This window comes from Drosophila ananassae, chromosome 3L (genome assembly GCF_017639315.1).
Source record: "Drosophila ananassae strain 14024-0371.13 chromosome 3L, ASM1763931v2, whole genome shotgun sequence".
NCBI lineage: Eukaryota > Metazoa > Arthropoda > Insecta > Diptera > Drosophilidae > Drosophila > Drosophila ananassae.
Genome location: NC_057929.1, coordinates 11,967,525 through 11,988,682, shown reverse-complemented (window position 1 = coordinate 11,988,682; position 21,158 = coordinate 11,967,525). Strand labels below are relative to the sequence as shown.

Below are 21,158 nucleotides of genomic sequence, written 5' to 3'. Positions count from 1 at the left end.
CGATAGTAATAAAAGGCGCGAAAATTCAAATCTTGCGAGATCAAAATCGACCAATAAAAAAAACAAAGACGGCGCACAGTACTGCAGATTCCATTCAAGAATATAAAAAGGAACCTCCGACAGGCATTCTGCTCAATTAATATTTACTCGTCAAACGATAAGCATCTATCAAAGCTTTTGTGGTGAAACAGTGATAGTGCGAAATTAAACAAACAAGATTTTGGAAAGTAAACAGTCTCGGAGCGCAGTGACTGTCTATATTTTAATTGCCCAATTACCGATAAGTAAGTGTTGTTTTGGGTCCAGTACTCTTTCCGAAATTTGAAATTCAAAAAGAAAAAACTAGGCTGTACAAGATTTCAATAAAATAACATTGGAACAATAAATTAAGAAATATATGTACATTTATGTTGAAATTAACAGGATACTAGGTATTATAAGGAACTCAATAAAACCTCCCAAAAAAGGACTTCCAACTTAAATTTCTGACCCAAATGTATAGTCCTAACGCTCGAGAATAAACCAGAAAAGAATGTTGGGAATTATGGCACAGATTTTATATTTGGCAGATGATTATAAAAATTATTGGAATAAAAAACACACGTTATGAGCAGTGGTACTTTTGAACCGGGCTTGATAACATTATCCACTGATAAGGCAGAATCCACTTTTCCAACTGGATCGAACCGGTTACCCTGCCCATCGAGCCTGAGGCTCGTCGTCAAAATAGGAATATTAAAAATTGAACCATGTGCTATATGTGTTTATAAATTAACAGCTTCGACCTTAATCGCGATAACGCCGGGCACCGATGTCCGCTTTACCAGTTCGAGATGATCAGGGTGCAGATGCTGAAACCAGTTACAGCTGGATCGCTGTTTTCAATTACAGGTCCTACAAATTGTAATCCCGCTCATCGCGATGTGATAACAACAAAAGGCGTACAGTGTCTGGTTTGGTTTAATTGGATTAAAGGTTTCCTTAAGGCTAGCACTCGGTGCCTGATGCAGTGGCCCCTGCTTCCTGCCGGGCCTCTGTGGTTTTCCGCACACTAACTGAAATGATAGTGTCCGATCTGTGGGTCCTATTTAACCGCTGGTGTCGTTGCTCCTCCCACTCCTTGCGATGGACCTTCTTGCGGTGGGCGTGCATGTTCGCATTTGAATTAAAAGTCTGCGGGCAATGGGGGCAGGTGTAGAGCACTTCTCCCGTGTGGGTGGTCATGTGTTCCTGAAACGCATCAAATGTACAATAAGTAAGCACACAAAAGGGACCAAAAAAACCACCTTCAATTCGTTGGGCCTCTTGAAGGCCTTTTCGCACATAGGACACTGATGAGTCCGGGCCGTGTTGTGTGTGTACTTAATGTGGTGCTGATGCGCCTGCAGGCTGGGCGAAATCTTTAGGCACAGTTCGCACTGCATGGGCTGCAGATTCTCGGCCGTATGCATCATTTTGATGTGCCGCGCCAGTCCGTATTTGGTGGTCAGCTTAGAGTCGCAAAGGTGACACTTTATGGCTGTCTGCGGAGCGCCCGTGTGCTCTTCCATGTGGCGGGCCAAGGCCTCCCGCCCCCGGATGGATTTTCCGCATACATCGCAGATCTTGGCATATAAATTCAAGTGGACCAGCCTCACGTGTTGTTGCATTGTGTATTGCGTCGGAAAGCTGGAAGACAAACAGGATAAGCCGGGTTTTAAATGGACTTTAATTTACTTACGTCTTCTCGCAGTTGGTGCACTTCACTTGCCATTGCTCGCGCGGAATGTGAGTCAGCTTGTGCCGCTCACAGACCACCGAGCTGAAGAAACTCTTTGAGCAGTGCTCGCATTGGTAGAGGCGACCTCGTGTCTTAATCTCATGCATTCGCATATGGAGCTCTAAGCTCCGTCTTTGGCCCATCACTCTGTTGCAGATGTTGCATTTGAAGAGCTCGGGATCCTGGTGCCGGCGCAGGTGGTCGACCAGCACGCCCCGCTTCCAGAACTTGCGACCGCAGCACACCGAGAAGCCGCGTTGGTTGTGTTCCCTTCGCACATGAACTAACATTTCCGAAAAGCCCTCCATTGGAGTGGCACAAATGGGGCACTGAACCTTGTAGTGCTCACGGATGTAGTCGTTAAACTCCTGCGACTTTTGGAGGTTGGGGACTGCTGATGCCTTGGCTCGGCGTTCTGCTAGCCGTGGTCTTCCTCGTGCGGAGCCCCTTGGACGGCCCCGCACCTTCCGTTTCCTTTCAGTCTTGGCCTCTTCGTCGTCGATCCCTTCTTCGATCTGGCTACCGCAGCTGTCGCTTGGCATGAAGTCGTGTTGGTCCTGGTCATCTAGCACATCGGCTATGGTCAGATCCGCCTCGGGGAACTCAATCTTGATCTCGTTGAGGTTGATCTGCTCCAGCACGCACTTCAGATCGTCGTTGGCATCTTTTGAAATGAGAGCTTCTGACTTGCGGATACGACCCCTCCGGCGTTTCACAGATGCCGCCACGCTCTCAGCTAGCTCCGTCTTGATCGCATCGCCTTCACAGACCACTGTCGCTGAAACGACTTCGGTAGGCGGAGCCGCCTCTAGGACCCTGTGGGCCTGCTCCACCGTCAGGTAGAAATTGTGGAAGAGCAGCAGTTGCTCCCAGCAGGCCCCGCACACGTAGCCGCTGTCTGAATCACCGGTCTGCAAATGTGGGGAATCCAAGTTAATTAGTAATTCAAGCTGGACACTGTTGTTTACGTTTACCCGCAGCCAGAAGTGTGTCTCGACGATCTTCCGCAGGCCCAATGAATCAGCCTCGCCGGAGGCGAATTCGATGTTGCCCACGGCGCCATCCACGGGCTGTGTGCACAGAAAACACGGCATACAGCAGAAAATGCGAAAAATGCGTTTTATTTAACAAACAAATAGCAGTCGAGCCACAGCTACCGAGTGTCATCTCTAGCGAGTGCCGATAGTCAGGTGGGCCGTGAGCCGCCCCATGTGTTGCTTTGTTTGTTTTTGGATTCTTCAGACATCGCCCTCAGGTCATACTTTGGACAAAAAGTCGCGACTTTGGGTTAATTTATTTTAATTTAGCTTGATTTGTTAATACACTGTTTACGAAATGGCAGCGATACTTGTGGGAATCGCAGAGACGAGCCATTCCCCGCCCGCCAGAAGAGTAAGGATGACTGCCAGCTTATCTCGAAAACATTTACACACCTGTTTAGGCCGTCATAAACAAAAGCTGTCGTTTTAACAGTCCACTTATCTTCATTATCGTTATTTTTCAGCGTTTTCAACTTCAGTAAGCCACCCACACGGCATGGATGTGCAGGCGACTCGTGTGGTTCCCGACGGCGGATACGGCTGGGTTGTTGTGGCCGCTGTGGCCTTGATCAATGTAAGTGGTATGGGATGCCTTGAAGTTAAAAATATGCATGTCTTTTTCCCCGCAGATGACCAACCAATCAATACTCTCGGTATTTGGTCAGCTGTTTGTGGGGGAGCTGCGCCAGATGCAAGGCGACACCTTCACAGCCGCCCTTATAACCAATCTCAACAGCCTGGCCCTGAACTTTTCCGGACTGTTTATCGGACCCGCCATTAAAAGCTTCAAGCCGCGCAATGTGGCCGCCACCGGGTGCGTGCTGGTCTGGTTTGGGCTGACACTGTGTGCCTTTGCCACCCAAAGCTGGCACTTCATAGTGGGCTACAGCTTCTTTGTGGGCTTCGGACTGGGCTTGATTTCCCCTTCCACCTTCATGGCTATCAACTCGTACTTCACCAGCAAGCGCGGCCGTGCTGTCGGCGTCTCTTTGGCGGGGGCGGGTCTTGGCCAGGTATTGATTCCCCACCTAGTGCGATACCTGCTGGAAAACCATGGCTTCCGGTATGCAGTCTTGGCGCTGTCGGCACTGTCAGTAACTGGGGTAAGTTCTTGGTGGCTTAGCTGCGAAATCGATAAACAATTTCTCCATAATATTGTAGCTGGTGGGTGCCATGTTCCTGAAGCCCCTAAATCCCACGGGCAAGCACAACAACCATCGACACATGCGTCTCTTGGCTGACGCCGACCAGGCCGATAAGCACCAATCTAGTTCCCTGCAGGTCGTGGTGGTCCCTGCCTCTAACCAAACCAAGGGCGAGGAACTTATCCCCAAGACAGAAACAATTTGTGGCAGGTTAAGCCAGCGCCTGGTGCAGTCGATGGATCTGGAGCTGCTGAAGGACTTCGTCTTCTGGAGCATCATCATCGGCATGGCCCTCGTCTACACGGCCACTGTCAACTTCACGATGATTTTCCCCGGTTTCCTCGGACAATCGGCTGGCTTCGACAGCCAGGTCGTGGCCTTCTGTATGTCGGCAGTAGCAGGAGCCGACATTGTGTGTCGACTGTTGCTACCCATTATTACAGATCACTTGCGGATCCCTTACCGCGTAGTCTTCCTGCTTGGCACCGCCGGTCTCTTCGCCGCCCGCTGCATTTTGGCGCAAAGCAAGGACCTGCCCATCATCATCGTCATGTCCGTTCTTATTGGAGTCATGAAGTCTGCCACTGTGCTCAACAACAATCTGACCATATCGTCCCATTGCCGCTCCGAGAAGCTGGCGGGCGGCCTGGGATTGAGCATGATGTCGAAGGGCGTAATAGTTATTTCAGTGGGGCAGATGCTGGGATGGGTCCGGGACTTTGCCGACTCGTACACTATCTGTCTTTATGCCCAGGCAGTCATACTGCTGCTGGTAGTGCTAGCGTGGACGCCAGAAATTCTCTTCCGCCACCGAAAGCAACGCAGGCAGCGACGCACTACCACAAAGTCAATGGAAACAACAGTAGACGGTGGCGAAGAGGTGGCCAAACTCAACTCATAATTGGCTTCCGAGAGGCAGGCGTGGCCGCTATTGAGACTGATGTGCTTGGAGTCATCCGGTTGTGAGAATGGACCAGTCCTGGCAGGGAGCAGGTACACATCTAGCTATAAGCTTTCGACTATTTATTACCATGTAGCACTTACGATACTTAACTTTTGTACTGCCATAAGAGACGAAATATAATTTATATAACATTCATATTGAAAAATTCCCTTTATTATCGGAGGCCAGTTTTAAACTTGGCCCCTAGACCTTATGCTACTTAGGCTTCCATTTTCTGCTCCGCGGCGATGAAACTAGCTGTGCCCGCGACCTGGGGATCTCCGGACTCCGTGTTGTAAAACAAGCGGCGTTCGATGCCATCCTTAGTAATGATGCCAATGCGCACAACTCCGCCTGAGCTGCCGTCATGGTAGATGGCGTGCTGAACCGCTGAAAACGGAGCAAGGTATTATTTTGGGCTTTGGGGTTACAGAACCGAGTAACTCTTACCCTTCTTGACGAAGTCCACGCATTCTTCCTTTGACATGTTCTGGCGGTAGTGCTCTCTGACAAAACCGTAGATGAAGCTGGAGCCGGAGCCGCCGATGGTGCAAGCCTCGCGGGTGAGCATGCCGCCCAACGGAATGCTGTACACCTGGCCACCGCGCTCTTCATCGTAGCCGGCCACAATAATTCCAGCGAGCAGAGAATCACGGTAGTTGTAGCAGAAGTTACGGAACTCAGATGCTGCCTCATGAACCAACGCATCCTTATTGGTCTGGTTCTCGTAGTAGTTCAAGGAGTAGGCCACAATGTCTGCGATGGCCTGTGTGTCGGCGGCGGACCCGCTGCGGCAGCAGTAGATCTTATCCGTAATGCGAGTCAGTTTGTCGGTGACTCGATTGGCGACATAGGCTCCGGAGCTGGTGCGGGAATCAGCTCCAATGACGACTCCTCCATCAAATTCGACGGCCATAATGGTGGTCTGCAAATGTTTCCATTAATCAAGGCCAAACCCGATCACAGGGACTACTTACGCCAGTGCTCACGGGGGTGTCAGTAAAGTCTAAGCCGGAATCCATGATGTCCGAAATTCAAACAGTTCAATTTTAAGATTTTAGTTTGATTTTTGCAAAATGCTAAATGCTGCTCGAAATGACTTTGCTTGTTTTGAACAGTGTGCCCAGTTCAGGTGCCGGCATATAATATACCAAATTGCTCTATAAATATACCAAATGTCAATATATCGATATATATATGTATATCGGTATATATATGGATTGTGAAATATACAAAGTTGCCAGATCAATGGAAAACTGACAATCAGTATATTTTTTCTGAAAATGTATCGATAATGTTAGCGGTAAAAGACAGAATTTTAAAATTTTTAAATATTTGTTTATTAAAGATGTGTAAACTTAGCTTAACTTTAAGAATAGTAAGGTATAGCTTATATAATTACAATTAGTTTAGCTTAAAAATAATTTGTATTTAGAATTGTTCATCCAGCTTTCTCTTCACGCCAGATAAGAGCCTTTCACGGTGGCGCAGTTGCAGGTACCTCAAGCCATAAGTATCTCTGGCTAAAGGTGTTTCGCCTTCCACACGGTGCATCTTGATTGGAGAAGAGTTCAATGGTGCAATAGTGAATCCTTGGTGCTCCACCGGCTGAGTCCAATTATTGAAGAAGTAGTCCAGAAGCGAGATGCACAGGAAGCAGAGAATGAGACTAGCGGGATTGAATTGGAAAAACAGTTGAGCTTCCATTTTAAATGCGTGTTGACTCCTCGGGGTTGCAGTTGCGAATGATGTTGGGATAAGGAAATCTTTCATACTTATATAGCAAGCAGGTAACTAAACCCGCACCTGAGTCCATAATCTGCCATGACCTGCGACTGGTAAAAGGGTCAAAAGGGTTGAGAAATAAGGTTTCGAAAACAAGGTCATAAAACCTAATCCGTTTGTTTTGATGTGGTTTGGGGCTAAAGCGCAATTACCTACAGGTCCTGTCATGTTTTGGACTTTGTACCACTCAGGTCACTGATCTTTGGACTCGAGTCCTAGAACGATCCAAGTCCTAGTCCTGGACCCAAGTCGAACCCAGCTTAAGGGGCTTCATGATCAAAGTAAAATGGCATACCTATTGTTGTTTTACTTTCAACTTTCTATCATTACCCTTCAAAGGTGATAAACTATCCACAAAGTAGATCTACATTAAAAGTCGCATAAATTATGGCTGAGTGATGAAGTACTTGTCACTTTCTTCTACATTATAATCGGATTTCAAGATCTTGTTGCGTGCGCAGTTGCAACTGAAACTGGTGGAAATGGGTTGGAAAAAGCTGGTACCATTAGTTGCTGTTCGGGGCTCCACTACGAAGGTTCTTAATGGAGAGGCTAATACCCACATACTACGGATTCGCGACGATGCTCGGCATAACTTCGTACAGATTGGTCAACGGCCGTTTTAGACAAAGCAGAATAACCCGGGCGTACGCCGTAATTTTCAACGTGTTGATCGTTGTCGTCCTGCCACCGGTCTTTCTGAAGGTGGCCAAGGATGCGCAAGTGGCTCACTGCTTCCGGAAGACCCTGTTTATAGTCCCCTACGTATTGTACACGGTGAACTATGTCGTCGTTGTGTACATTCTGATTTCCAGATGGTACCGGGACAGTGTGCTGGTGGAGCTGCAAGATCTGGCCAACAAGATAAGCCGGAAAATTGAAACAGCAGACGTGAAAACAAGCCCAGACCTTGGAAGGCTGTTGTGCATGAAGTCCTTCACTCTTGCGTACCTCACCCTGAGCGCTATGCTATGGATACCGATGGCGGAAGGTATCTGGGACATGCTTTCCCAATTGATTACCATCATTGCATACTGCATTTTGAATGCGACAACCTATTTGTACTTTTTATCCTTCTGGCAAGTGGCAAGGGGCTTTGACTTCATCAATCAGCAGCAGGAGAGGTGCGATTCCGAGGAGTTACTGGATCTCTGGGCTCTTCACTCAACTCTTCGTCGAATGGCCTCTAAAATCAACGACATCTATGGGCTCCAGATGCTCGCCTCCAGGATTGACTTTATTGTTTTCACCATTGTCTTTGGATACGCTGGAATCATTTACTCACAAAGCTACTTTTCCATGTATAAAGTGTTTTCAGTCATAGTGTATTGGGTTCGAAGCTTGGACTTCTTCCTCAACGACTACATATCCGATTTGGTGAGCTTGTATGAGTCTCAATCGAATTCCTCGCCCAACGAATTCCCAAGTTCCAAAGAGGTATTTATTAAATTGCATTATATTATATAAATTCCCTTATACTAAGTTACATGTGGCTTGCAGATGAGCGCGTTCCTTCTCTACAAAACCTATAGCCGAAGTCAGTTGAAGGTCCTGGGACTTTATCCGGCAAACCGAAACATTTGGCTTCGGATGGTGGGCTTCATCATTTGCCAGTCCATACTTTTGCTGCAGTTCTATATGATTCTGAGTTAAGCTTGTAGATGAGTCCTTGAAAAATAATATTGATTGAAAGTGGATGACCAATTTCAATTACGGCTGATTCCGATCAGCAATTTCAATTGCCTTAATTTGTTTACACCCACGAATGGAACCCGTTGGTGACTAGTTTCAGTTCAGTTTCAGTTTAGATACCTGGCAATGAGGAGGATAGCCCAAATATACAACTGGTACGCCGTGGTGGTCGGCATGACTTCGTACGTGAGTACCAGTGCCAACAAAGGATTTCGGCAGACAAGGATATCGCAGGCCTACGCCTTGGTCCTCAATCTGGTCGTCGTGATCTTCTTGCCGATGGCGTTATGGAGGGCAGCTCGTTTCCAGAGCCTGGCCAAGTGGCTGCCGAAGTTTATGTGGATTACGCCGTACGTCCTCTATTCGGTCAACTACGGCGTAACTTTCTACACGCTGATTTCAAGATCCCACCGGGACGCGATCTTAATGGACCTCCACGTCATGGTGTTGAAACTGAATCGCGAATTCAAGCGCAGTGGGAAGCAGATGGATCCCATCCTCCGCAGGGTCTTCTACATAAAATCCTTTACATTGTCGTACTTGTGCTGGGGCTATTTTCTGTCGGTCTTTATTTTCCAATGGGGGCTGACTTGGAAATATTTTTTGGACGCTCTACTCATTAGCACGGCGTACAGCATCCTCTTTTGCAATACCTACTTCTACTTTGTGTCGTTCTGGCAAATCGCCAAAGGATTCGACTTGGTGAACCAGCAGCTCGTCGAGATTGTCGCTGGACGGCTGGATAGCCGGGCCGAGGAGATCCGCAGTCTGTGGGCTTTGCACGCGGATCTCTGCCGGGCCATACACCGGATAAACAGGCACTACGGGCCCCAAATGCTATTTTCCCGGTTCGATTACTTCATTTTCACCGTTCTGAACGGGTACATGGGCACGGTCTATTCCCATTTCGAAGACTCCGAGTTTTGGCACAAGTTCTATGGAGCGTGTATATTTTGGATACGCAGTGTGGACTTTTTCTTGAACGACTACATCTGGCCCGTGGTCACCCAGTACCAGAGGGGCCCAGGGATCATCCACATAGAGGATGACTTGACTCGGGAGGTGAATATTTTGAAGTACCTACTATATAGCCAGCTATTTTTCATCGTCTGCTTAAATTTCCAGCTGAGTTCCTACTTGATCTGTAAAGGAAGCATGAAGCTAAACCTACGGGCTTGTGGTCTGTACTCGGTTAGCACGAACCTGTGGCTGAATATGATGGGATCCATAGTGGTTCACACGGTACTAATGGCTCAATTTCATTTGGCCAGGAGCTAATTAGATACAGATATGTTATGAAATAAATAAAGATTTGTCAAAACCTCCATAGGGAAACCCGGCGTACTATCCTCTCGTTTGATTGGATCTGATTATCAGATACGCGTGGGGTTCTATTTATAATAGGACCTTATACCAGGTCTCATTAGCTTGTTACAAGAGTCGAACACTTTAGTTCGCCACGGAAACTCGTTTTAAAAGGACATGGCCTGGCAGCCGGCTTTGGTGAAAGTTTACTTTTGGTATTCTTTGGCCATTGGAGTTACCGCCAATCGCCTAGTCAACCGGAGGTTCTTCACCTCAAAACTCACCCGCACTTACGTCTTGGTGTATAACGTCATCACGCTTGTTGGATTCCCGATAGTACTATGGGCCTCAGAGGGAAAATTCCAGGTGAAGATGAACTACCCCGTGCTCATTCTGGTTACCTACAGAGTGCGGTTCATTGTGGCCTACATCATAGTTGCGTACACGATATTATCGCGGGGATTTCGGGACCTGGCTTTTCTGGAAATGGACCCACTGCTCACCAAGTTGTATAAGGAAGAAACGCGTAGGGGTCTTAGCCAAATAAGTGGATCCCTTCGACTGTTGTTTTACCTGAAGTTTACTACCATCATTTGGCGTTGCTGCACCGACTCTGTATTCCTCTTCTACGCCGCCGACGGCTATAGTTTGGCCAACATTGTCCGATTTCTGTTTCTGAGCAACTGCTACAACATGTTGAACGTGGTCTCCATGAGCTATTTCCTCTCCATGTGGCACGTCGCCAGTGGGTACGAGTGTGTGAATGAGCGACTGGAGAAGCTCTCCAAGTCGCGACCATCTAGGAGGGGCTTGAAGGAGCTGCATCACCTCTGGTCCCTTCACACCGACCTCACCCAGACAGCGCTCCGAATAAACAGGATCTACAGCCCCCAGATGCTGGCCTCCCGGGTCGATTGCTTCGTGTTTGGCGTAGTCCAGGGCTACTGGGGCGTCTTCTTCACCTTCGACTTGGACACTCCCAAGTTTTGCTTGGTCTATGGGACTATGTCCTACTTAATGAGTTCCCTGGACTACTACCTCATCGACCACTTGTGTGACCTCGTTGGAAAGTATCAGAATGCGCGCAGGGATGCTTGGAGCGAGAGTCGCTGGACGAAAGAGGTAAACGAGTTGTGTATGGATTGTGTTTGACCATGAGTTGAGTGTTACTATTCTCTCGTCCTCAGTCTAGTGCCTTCGTGACCTACGCGAACAGCTCAAAGTTGGAACTCTGGACCTGCGGGTTGTACCAGGTCAACCGAAGTCTCTGGTTCGATATGATCAGTGGGGTCCTCTACTACTTTGTAATGCTGTTGCAGTTCCATTTGGCGCTACAAAAGGCCTAATTGCTGATGCAATTTGCTTTCAATCGATTCTAAGAACTGTAATTATCCAAGGGAGCCCACATTAGCTTGAGGAAAGTCATCAGTTGAGTTTGAAACGCCACTGGAAATGGACAGAGCCATAAATAAAGCGATTTTGAAAGCTTGCGTCTACTATTCAATAGCAATTGGAGTAACCTCGTACAGACTGGTGGGAACTACGTTGAAGTCGTCTTTGTTCACCAGGATCTACGCCTGGGCTGTCAACATCCTTATGCTTATCCTTCTGCCCATATTTTTGTGCCAGGCGTATTTTTCTGTGCGTTCCAAGTCATTCCTTCCGTGGCTTATACTAACTACCTTCAAAGTGCGGCTTCTGGTGTCACTATTTATCATTTGTTACTCGATTCTATCCCGGGTTTCTCGCGACAAGGCTTTTAAGAAAATGCAGCCAATATTTTCGAGGTTGATGCGCAATGAAACGCTTTGTGAAAGGAGAATGTTGGTGCTGTTCTACCTTAAATGCTTCACCGTGTCCTATATATTTACCGCTCACTTTGTCTTCGTTTTCTTTGAAATTGAAACCATGGATTGGAGTTCCTTCTTCAAATTTCTGATTATAAGCAACGCCCATAATATAATATTTCATATGCCAATGGGATATTTCCTGATGTTGTGGCACATCGCGGGTGGGTTTATTTATGTGACTCACCACATGAATGAGTTGATTCAATCCCCCAGAAGAGATCTGGAGGAACTAAAGCGCCTCTGGTCTCTTCATGAGGCTCTGACCAGAGCAGCTCTGCAGATAAACAGGATATACAGCCCCCAGATACTGGCTACCCGACTGGACACCTTCGTTTTCGCCGTAGTTGAGATATATTGGGGAACGTTTTTTACATTCAGCTTCGAGACTCCCATGTATTGGCTAGTATACGGCGGAGTGACCTATTGCGCCCGCTTAGGAGACTTATTCCTCATCGACTATATGTGCGACTTGCTGGTCAGGTGCCAGAGCTCGGCCAAAGACACCTGGACCGAATGTGACTGGAGAAAGGAGGTACGAAGCTTAATCTGACCCATTAAAGAACTTATATCCCCATTGTTTCCATAGACGAGCGCCTTCATGACCTATGTCAGAAGCTCCAAGCTGGAGCTCTGGACTTGCGGACTCTACAAAGCTGATCGCAGCCTCTGGCTCCAGATGATTATCAGCATCTTTAACTACTTCTTGGTGCTCCTGCAGTTTCATTTAGTCCTACAGAAGACGTCCTCTTAACGGGTATGGAGGAACATAATTAAGTTGACTTCAATCGAGTCAGATAGATGCAATTCTCGAGAGGGAATCTCACGTTAACCACGATTACCACACATTTATTAACTTCTATTATTGGTCAGTTCAGTTTAAGAAGTTTAAAATGGACGTCAATAAAGTAAAAAGGATAATACTATCTTTAGATGCTTTAGTGTCATATAGTGCTGGGGATATCGAGTCGTTAGTTTCCCCATAAGTCACAAGGCCCGAGGCTGTTGTAGCAGCTCCAATAACTTTCTGGAGCGACCCTTGGGGCGACAATGTGAGCAGTGGAGGGTACAACGAAAAAACGCTCACCTCCTTCTTCGGGAGCCAATGATTTCCTGCTCGATAATTTCCAAATGAATGCGTTCGGCAAATAAATTCTGCTTTGACAGCACTCGCAGTTGAAATTTAAAACGAAATCACGTTTTGCTGTTGCATACTTTTTGGCGTATGCACATCTGCTATATGTTGTACGTGATGAAAGTTGTGTCATAAACACACAAACACCGAAGCACCCGAGCACACCCCGCACTAAGTCACAGGGAAAAGCTGGAGCTGGAGCTGGACAGGGCCGGTGCAGGTGAATGGGCGGAGCTTGGAGGCTGGTGACTGGTGGCTGGTGAGTGGAGACTGGAGGGTCAGGGTTCAGGGATGGCATAAATAAAATGAAATAAAATAAATCAAAACATAATTTTCGCAATAAATTCGTTTTACAGAACGCTGAATGCAAATCTAATTCCTTTTTCGCTTTTTGTTGGCCAGGACGTGTGTATCGAAGTTTCGCACTATTCTGTGTTGTGGTTTCTGGCATTTATAGGCGAGTTATGCAATTTCCTTTGCAATCGGCTTAAAGGCAAATCCTATTTTCAGAATATCCCGGATCAAGGCTTGGGGACTGGGGGAGCCATGGTCATGGTGTTGTGGTCCGGCTTACCAGTGTTCTCCTAATTGGGTAAAAAGGCGAATGCCTCGCAATTACTGCCATTATTAAATGGATAGTTTGAGATCAAAACTATATAGTGTGTGACGGCAATCAGTTTGGTAAACAGATACACGCCGACATGATTCCCATTCGCACCGAGACACGTCAACACAATTATGTTGGATAACAGAGTCAAGATTTATTATACTCGGCATCGGGTCGGGCGTGCGTATACTGGTGGGCCGCTGGTGGGTAGCTGGGCGTGTCCTGCCGCCCGACAATTGTCAAATCCGTTGCCATAACTCACGTGTTGCCAGCAGCAGAGACAATCGGAAGGGGCTGGCTGGGCGAGGCGGTCGGGAGTGGGGCGGGGGCGGAAAACTGCAGCGGGCATCGACGATTTCAATTGAAGCAGATTTGCTTAAAATGCAAATTACGCAATGATTTACATTCCGATTGACATATTTTAGGCGAGCAGTTTGCACTTCATTCCCCGGCTCGCCGCGGCGCGTTACGCCCTTTACGTGTTGCTGAAAAGAATCCTTGATTCGCAGGCAGCCAGGCAGGCAGGATGCGAAATTGCCAGGCATTAGACAATTGTTTGATTTCGGTGCGACAGAAATCATTTCAATCGCCCATGAGTCACAGGCCCAAAACCGAAACTGTTTTTTTACGATCCCCAATATTTACCTTGTCTGGGGAATGATATCTGAGGGAAACCTTCCCAGCCCGAGTCCTGCCAATAAACATGGTATTTATACGAACTTGCCTAGCTGCGTCATTACTCACATTATGCACATGTCCTGCTCGCAGATCTTGGCCACCATTACTCGGGCTCGGGCAGTGGATAGTTATCCCCGACATGAAATTGCTGAAAGGACATAAACGCGTTATTATATTATGCCTTTGAATGCCCATGACTGGCAGGGCCGCTGAATGGAGAATGGAGGATGGAGGATGCATTGTGCAGTTGCCACACGACGACACACACCAGGACACACCCGAGACACAATGGAGGAACATCAATGGCAGAGCCGCGACACTGAATGGCCAGCGCCACAAGGCAGGAGGCAAGAGGTGGGAGGAAGGAGGCAGGAGCAGCAGGCAGGATCTCGAGCAGGCCCCGCGACCATCAATGCAACTTGGAGCCAACGTCAACAGGCGGAGAAGCTATTCAGCTTAACTTGCATTCTTGGCCCGGTGCTTTCCTTTGCCTTTTGCCAGGGGATAAAAATTTGAAAAAATAACAATATGAGAAGATGTCCTCCAGATGTGTGCGACCGAAAGTCGGACCAGAAGTGGAGGGGCCGAGCCAGCCCGGCTCAAGAGATGCCCGGGCAAAAGTTTTTAATGATGCCGCAAAGTCGTTGAACCAAGTTCGATGCACAACCAGAGGATTTGACCTGGCTCTGGCATCCTTAGAGGACACAAGGGCGGGAGCTGCTGCATTGATTTACTTGTGCTTCTATCTCGGCGGAATGTATGCCACAGCTGTGCCAGAACCACACTCATTTTTGGCTCCAAAGTTGTGGCCTTTCCTTAATCCAGTGGGCCATTCAGTGTATTTTGTTTCGAGGAAAAAGGATGCTAGCCCTATTGGCATAATTTAATTGTGAAAAAAACTGATTATGTTTCAACCATATTGAGCTTTATTTATTGACTTTATTAACTCTAAAGTGGAATGCAAATGTTGTTTGTATTTATCATGTTTTCGAGCTCTAGTGTCTGATGTTTGTCCAACATGCTAATTAAGCTGACACCGAGCTGGGGCTCCCATTCTATTCTTCAGAGTTGCGAAATAAATTTCTGACTCACAATACTATTAAAATAACCAATTTTAAAAGTAACTTAAATTAGGAGGAGGCTGTTCCGTTTAGCCGTAGAATCCGCCGCCGAAGCCGCCGGAGGAGGCCGAGGCGGAGGAGGATGCCTGGGCACTGGCGCCACCAAAGCCGCGGTTGAATCCGCCGCCAAAGCCGGGATAGCCACCGCCGAAACCGCCGGGGTATCCACCGTATCCGCCATAGCCGCCGGGATATCCACCGTAGCCACCGTATCCGAACTGGGGAGCGGGCACAGCCTCCAGGACGCTGAGGAGTGCGAAAATCACAACAACGAACACGACGGCAGCACGCATCTTGGCTTGAATGTTCCGCTGGCTTGGCCTAGACCTTTCCGAATGAAACTGTGGCTGCTCTCCGGCGAGACGCCTATTATATAAAGAGACTCGGCGTGGTTCAACAACCTGCTCGTCGGGTTCTGGTTTTCTGGAGGCGTCGGATGTCAGGTGCCAGCGCTCCGATTAATCTCGACGACATTCGAAAATGACACAATTCGGTGCCAAAAAACAATAATATTTTGATGACCATCCCCCCTGGCGACCAGTTTTGGAGTTTGGCGTTGGGGTTAACCTTTTCTGTGGGGATTGTGGGATTTTGGGAATCACTCGGCGGTACAAGTGGGCCTCGAGTGGCTTTCTGTTCTGCCGCTCGCATATTAGCATAAAACGAAAAGCAAACAGATATCAGGTATCGGGTTGAGTTTAATTATATGTACGAATTTCGCCTGGCTCTTGTTTTGGCCGTCGCAGTCACACTTTGTGTGTCGTTTATTATACATTATGCTAATAAAGGCCGTCATTAATGGGTTTTCTATTCGACTCGATGAGCTGGCCCGCTAAACAGCACTATCAATAGCAATATCGCCCGAAAATTGATTGTCCAGTCTGGAAGCATCACAGAATGTTTTCACTCTGGCTCTATTATTATTTTTAATTGGCGGCCTGGACTTGCCTGGGGGACTACGATTATATTTAAGGCAATTGCGTATTGGAAATTATTTGTTGGGAATCATTCCACTCAGGAGCTTCGGCTGTCCATCCCCAAAAGGCGATTATGCACTTGAGGTTCCAAAGAAGTTGGCTCTCGGAAAGTCAATAGCCCGACCTTGGAGGGCTCGTAAACAAACAATTGTTTCCTCAACATATTTTCCATCCAATCCCCTATCCGGTTCTGGAGACTAGTCTTCGGCGAGTCTGATTTCTATAAAATACGTAAGACCCAGCAACCCGGCTAGTAATATTCAAAATTTTGGTTCGACCCGCGTGAGTTCACAATGAACAGTACCGACTTCTTGACGCTGTGTAAGTCCCTGTTCGACAACTCCCTGAGCCTACTCTGCTCGGGGATGGTGCCGGAGCACCTGAGCAGGAAGTACCAATACAAGCTGTTGCGGGCCCACGATCCGTACAGTATTTTCTACATAAAGGCTAACCCGGGCACCTACTTGGTGGCCTTCCAGAGCCTGGAGATGCCGGACTGCCAGAACGTCACCATGCTGGACCTGAACAACATTCAGTGCCAGAACCAGTACAACGAACAGAGGGATCTGCACTTCGGCTACAGCTACCGCATGTGCTTCAATTACTCCATGAACCTGACCGACGAACTGAGCCAGAATTGTGGGGCCAGGAGCTACGAGTACAACCAGCAATCGGGGTACTACTTTGCCAACGAGGACAACAGCATGGACATCAATTTCCTGTCGAATGGTGGTGTGTTGGTGGGCTCTCCGGCCTTGTTTCTGTACCTGGTGGTTTCTCTCCTGATGGTCCTTATTCTGCTGTGGAGCGACCTTAGAATGCAAGACACCTGGAAGGGATTGAAGATTCTGCACTCGGTAGAAGAAGAGGGTGCAGAGAATTAGAGATTTGAAAACAACAGTTGAGGTGACTGGAGAGATGAAAGCTCCTTGAGACACCTATAGCTCTTGTTTTCAACTATCAAGTTTTCTGTGCTAACCACGAAACAAATGTCATTCTCTTTGTAGGAGATTCAAAACACATTTAGTGCCGTTTGCAGCATGGTCTCGATTTCATCGGCGCCCCTTTTAATGCTCCATGTGATGTATCCATCAAGATGTGACATATTTTGACAGTGCTCCGGAGTACACAAATCATTGGCCCGCGGCGGCATGGAACTCGAGGAGCTGTCACCGGGATCTCGAAGATCGGGCAACGCGCTTCCCTTTCATCTGACAATGTTGGCCCTTGTCATCTACTTTGTGCCACATAATGCCTGTGCAGTATGGGGGAACTCCCGTCCACATGTGCTCGGAGGCTCTAGGTCTTTTATAAATAATTGCTTTTTAACAGAGGCGAAAATTATCACCTAATTATAGAGCCTGACACTGGGGATTATGTGGGCCTTGGTGGCAGTTTTTTATTTCCGAGATACACATTCCGAGAAAGTAAAAGTCAGCTCTACCTCTTTTGCATGTTATTTGATTAATACAAGCTGGGACTAGCTGCCGGGCAGGTGAGTGTGGCGGCAGGCAGCTGGGGCCGTGGAGCGACCCACACATGGGCATGATTCACATAAAGGACCTCGTTTGCTCTGGCATTTCCGTTTGCCATTTGATTTGACAGGACGCATACAGGACTACTCGTTTGTACACTCCATGGTTGTGTGTGTGTGCGATGGTGAGCCTCCTGTTGTTTGGCCCATAAATTCGTATTTCCCCGTTCGAGGACGACTCCTGCAGCATGTTCGCCTGTCAGCAAAATGTCGTCCTTCTCGGCAACAATTTGCCGCATCGCAAAAGGAACAAAACGCATTTTTCCATCGCCTCCTCAGCTGCTGCTGTTCTGCTTTTCAAACATTATTGCAATTTCGTAAATATTGTAAAAATGTTTTACGCCCCAAGTGGAGGGAGCCAGGGTGGAGGAGCCAGGACGTGGACGCCAACGCTTTATGCAAATTAGCTGCAAGAACCGTTCCACATTCCGAATGTTAATTTGCATTTCGCCCTGCTGGTTTGGCTCTCTGTCATGTTTGGCCTGCGGATAAAAGGGAATTTTTATTTGCATTTAAATATATTACATACTTGTTAACCTTTTTCGTCTAGGGCGGAGGGGATCCGGATGCGTATTCGTATCTGCGGGAATGCTCCTTTCCCAGCCAGCTCCCCAGGACCTCCCCTGACTTTTGGGAATGCGTTTGAGTTTTGTCGAGCTGAGAGTTGAATTTTGCACACAAAGTGCACTGAAAAATCCACTCCATCCTGTGTATTGTGAGTCCTGCGTGCTGTGTGTGTCTTTCCAATGGCAATCCGTATTTTTAATTGCCAGGGAAAACCGAGATCTCCACAATCTTAATCTACTTTGATTGCGGCTTCACTTTGCCAACGCTTTGCGGCTAGGCGAAAGTTTTCCCTCTTTATTTGTTTGCCTGCGTTTGTCGTAGTCTCCCCGGCTCGTTTGTTTGTTTGTTTTGACTTTAATTAAGTTTTATTATACAAATTAACACATGCGGGTGAAAAAACACACACACCCCACACAGCAGCCTACTGTCTTCGCAGCACACTCTGCATCCCTCGAGCCGGTTCGCCTGCGACTCCAATATGAATTTTTAATTAAATCATATTACTAAGTAAATAATTAAATCAGCCGTGTCAATTCCGCACTCCACTGACAGTTTGATAAATGGAAAACTTTCGCATTAGGGGCAACTAATTGCTTGTAGCTCACAGGACGATGATTCAGTCAAGAGTCCTGACGAGGAAAGCGGGCCGTTGAGTCTGAGCCTCAAAAGTTTAGATGGAAAATTGCTAAAATCGATAAAGGCTTTCTCCCTAAGGCTGCAGTGAAGTTGGCAAAGGTCTCACCTGTGCCCCTTCGTAAGGGGTTGAGGGGTTGTCCTGGATTTTGGTTGCCCCACAAAATTTGAAAAAATATCGATCCAAAAATTTGTGTCGGGGTTTTGACACAGATCGACAGGGAATCGATCCAGAAATCTTTTAAGCTATTCCCACATACGAGGATCCTGGATTTTGCAAGGGGTTACCCAACAAAATTAGAAAAAAAACGATCCAAAAATTTGTGTCGGGGTTTTGACACAGATCGACGGGGAATCGATCAAAAAATCTTTTAAGGTATTCCGCTCAAGAATCGGATGCCATTTGGCCGAGATATGGACATCGCAGGTCCTATATATGAGGATCCTGGATTTTGCAAGGGGTTGCCCCACAAAATTAGAAGAAGTATCGATCCAAAAATTTGTGTCGGGGTTTTGACACAGATCGACGGGGAATCGATCAAAAAATCTTTTAAGGTATTCCGCTCAAGAATCGGATGCCATTTGGCCGAGATATGGACATCGCAGGGTCCCACATATGAGGATCCTGGATTTTGCAAGGGGTTGCCCCACAAAATTAGGAAAAAAAACGATCCAAAAATTTGTGTCGGGGGTTTGACCCAGATCGACGGAGAATCGATGCAGAAATCTTTTAAGGTATTCCGCTCAAGAATCGGATGCCATTTGGCCGAGATATGGACATCGCAGGTCCTATATATGAGGATCCTGGATTTTGCAAGGGGTTGCCCCACAAAATTAGAAGAAGTATCGATCCAAAAATTTGTGTCGGGGTTTTGACACAGATCGACGGGGAATCGATCAAAAAATCTTTTAAGGTATTCCGCTCAAGAATCGGATGCCATTTGGCCGAGATATGGACATCGCAGGGTCCCACATATGAGGATCCTGGATTTTGCAAGGGGTTGCCCCACAAAATTAGGAAAAAAAACGATCCAAAAATTTGTGTCGGGGGTTTGACCCAGATCGACGGAGAATCGATGCAGAAATCTTTTAAGGTATTCCGCTCAAGAATCGGATGCCATTTGGCCGAGATATGGACATCGCAGGTCCTATATATGAGGATCCTGGATTTTGCAAGGGGTTGCCCCACAAAATTTGAAAAAATATCGATCCAAAAATTTGTGTCGGGGTTTTGACACAGATCGACGGGGAATCGATTCAGAAATCTTTTAAGCTATTCCTCTCAAGAATCGGATGCCATTTCGCCGAGATATGGACATCGCAGGGTCCCACATACGAGGATCCTGGATTTTGCAAGGGGTTGCCCCACAAAATTAGAAAAAAAACGATCCAAAAATTTGTGTCGGGGTATTGATGTAAATCGACGGGGAATAGATCCAGAAATCGTTTAAGGTATTCCGCTTTAAGATCGGATGCCATTTGGTCGAGATATGGACATCACAGGGTCCCTGCATATGAGGATCCTGGATTTGGCAAGGGGTTGCCCCACAAAATTAGAAAAAAAAACGATCCAAAAATTTGTGTCGGGGTTTTGACACAGATCGACGGGGAATCGATCCAGAAATCTTTTAAGGTTTTCCGCTCAAGAATCGGATGCCATTTGGCCGAGATATGGACATCGCAGGGTCCCGCATATGAGGATCCTGGATTTTGCAAGGGGTTGCCCCACAAAATTAGAAAAAAAAACGATCCAAAAATTTGTGTCGGGCTTTTGGCGCAGATCGACGGGGAATCGATCCAGAAATCTTTTAAGGTATTCCGCTCAAGAATCGGATGCCATTTGGCCGAGATATGGACATCGCAGGGTCCCACATATGAGGATCCTGGATTTGGCAAGGGGTTGCCCCACAATATTAGAAAAAAAACGATCCAAAAATTTGTGTCGGGGTTTTGACACAGATCGACCGGGAATCGATCCAGAAATCTTTTAAGGTATTCCGCTCAAGAATCGGATGCCATTTGGCCGAGATATGGACATCGCAGGGTCCCACATATGAGGATCCTGGATTTGGCAAGGGGTTGCCCCACAAAATTAGAAAAAAAAACGATCCAAAAATTTGTGTCGGGGTTTTGACACAGATCGACGGGGAATCGATCCAGAAATCTTTTAAGGTATTCCGCTCAAGAATCGGATGCCATTTGGCCGAGATATGGACATCACAGGGTCCCTGCATATGAGAATCCTGGATTTTGCAAGGGGTTGCCCCACAAAATTAGAAAAAAAAACGATCAAAAAATTTGTGTCGGGGTTTTGGCGCAGATCGACGGGGAATCGATCCAAAAATCTTTTAAGGTATTCCGCTCAAGAATCGGATGCCATTTGGCCGAGA

The 21,158-nt window shown here is 47.2% G+C and overlaps 9 protein-coding genes and 1 long non-coding RNA gene across 11 annotated transcripts; 6 read left to right on the top strand and 4 right to left on the bottom strand.

Moving 5' to 3' along the window:
• Positions 1–148: 148 nt before the first annotated feature.
• Positions 149–5,043, top strand: LOC6494418 (monocarboxylate transporter 12). Of its 2 annotated transcripts, none has more exons than XM_014907297.3 (4): positions 149–284; positions 3,264–3,373; positions 3,429–3,902; positions 3,961–5,043. In XM_014907297.3, exons 2-4 carry the CDS (start codon positions 3,296–3,298, stop codon positions 4,843–4,845), a joined length of 1,437 nt encoding a protein of 478 aa, XP_014762783.1. In that variant the 5' UTR covers positions 149–284; positions 3,264–3,295; the 3' UTR covers positions 4,846–5,043. The 2 variants fall into 2 exon arrangements, with proteins under 2 accessions (XP_014762783.1, XP_001960365.1); XM_001960329.4 differs by lacking the exon at positions 149–284 and adding an exon at positions 3,009–3,151.
• LOC6496169 (transcription factor grauzone) lies at positions 543–2,872 on the bottom strand. Its single transcript, XM_001960330.4, has 4 exons — positions 2,734–2,872; positions 1,721–2,670; positions 1,287–1,668; positions 543–1,230 (listed from the first exon to the last, which is right to left on the bottom strand). Exons 1-4 carry the CDS (start codon positions 2,851–2,853, stop codon positions 988–990), a joined length of 1,695 nt encoding a protein of 564 aa, XP_001960366.1. The 5' UTR covers positions 2,854–2,872; the 3' UTR covers positions 543–987.
• Positions 5,035–6,055, bottom strand: LOC6496168 (proteasome subunit beta type-6). Its single transcript, XM_001960328.4, has 3 exons — positions 5,865–6,055; positions 5,338–5,812; positions 5,035–5,277 (listed from the first exon to the last, which is right to left on the bottom strand). Exons 1-3 carry the CDS (start codon positions 5,907–5,909, stop codon positions 5,108–5,110), a joined length of 690 nt encoding a protein of 229 aa, XP_001960364.1. The 5' UTR covers positions 5,910–6,055; the 3' UTR covers positions 5,035–5,107.
• Positions 6,056–7,254: 1,199 nt separating this feature from the next.
• Positions 7,255–8,325, top strand: LOC6494419 (putative gustatory receptor 59b). Its single transcript, XM_001960326.2, has 2 exons — positions 7,255–8,109; positions 8,173–8,325. The coding sequence occupies exons 1-2, from the start codon at positions 7,255–7,257 to the stop codon at positions 8,323–8,325; spliced, it is 1,008 nt and encodes a 335-aa protein (XP_001960362.2).
• A 140-nt stretch (positions 8,326–8,465) lies between these two features.
• Positions 8,466–9,642, top strand: LOC6494420 (putative gustatory receptor 59b). Its single transcript, XM_032450159.1, has 2 exons — positions 8,466–9,426; positions 9,490–9,642. Exons 1-2 carry the CDS (start codon positions 8,491–8,493, stop codon positions 9,640–9,642), a joined length of 1,089 nt encoding a protein of 362 aa, XP_032306050.1. The 5' UTR covers positions 8,466–8,490.
• A 204-nt stretch (positions 9,643–9,846) lies between these two features.
• On the top strand, positions 9,847–11,015 carry LOC6494421 (putative gustatory receptor 59b). The gene is made up of 2 exons (XM_001960324.1): positions 9,847–10,791; positions 10,857–11,015. The coding sequence occupies exons 1-2, from the start codon at positions 9,847–9,849 to the stop codon at positions 11,013–11,015; spliced, it is 1,104 nt and encodes a 367-aa protein (XP_001960360.1).
• A 691-nt stretch (positions 11,016–11,706) lies between these two features.
• LOC6494422 (putative gustatory receptor 59b) lies at positions 11,707–12,270 on the top strand. Its single transcript, XM_001960323.1, has 2 exons — positions 11,707–12,051; positions 12,106–12,270. The coding sequence occupies exons 1-2, from the start codon at positions 11,707–11,709 to the stop codon at positions 12,268–12,270; spliced, it is 510 nt and encodes a 169-aa protein (XP_001960359.1).
• A 2,569-nt stretch (positions 12,271–14,839) lies between these two features.
• LOC116654734 (neuropeptide-like protein 31) lies at positions 14,840–15,450 on the bottom strand. The gene has a single exon (XM_032450926.2). The coding sequence runs from the start codon at positions 15,348–15,350 to the stop codon at positions 15,087–15,089; it is 264 nt and encodes an 87-aa protein (XP_032306817.1). The 5' UTR covers positions 15,351–15,450; the 3' UTR covers positions 14,840–15,086.
• Positions 15,451–16,263: 813 nt separating this feature from the next.
• Positions 16,264–17,471, top strand: LOC6494423. The gene is made up of 2 exons (XM_032450925.2): positions 16,264–16,891; positions 17,074–17,471. The coding sequence occupies exons 1-2, from the start codon at positions 16,328–16,330 to the stop codon at positions 17,134–17,136; spliced, it is 627 nt and encodes a 208-aa protein (XP_032306816.1). The 5' UTR covers positions 16,264–16,327; the 3' UTR covers positions 17,137–17,471.
• Positions 17,472–17,623: 152 nt separating this feature from the next.
• On the bottom strand, positions 17,624–19,031 carry LOC116654735. Its single transcript, XR_004309936.2, has 3 exons — positions 18,878–19,031; positions 18,106–18,820; positions 17,624–18,050 (listed from the first exon to the last, which is right to left on the bottom strand). It is a non-coding gene; the product is annotated as an uncharacterized LOC116654735 (long non-coding RNA).
• Positions 19,032–21,158: the final 2,127 nt, after the last annotated feature.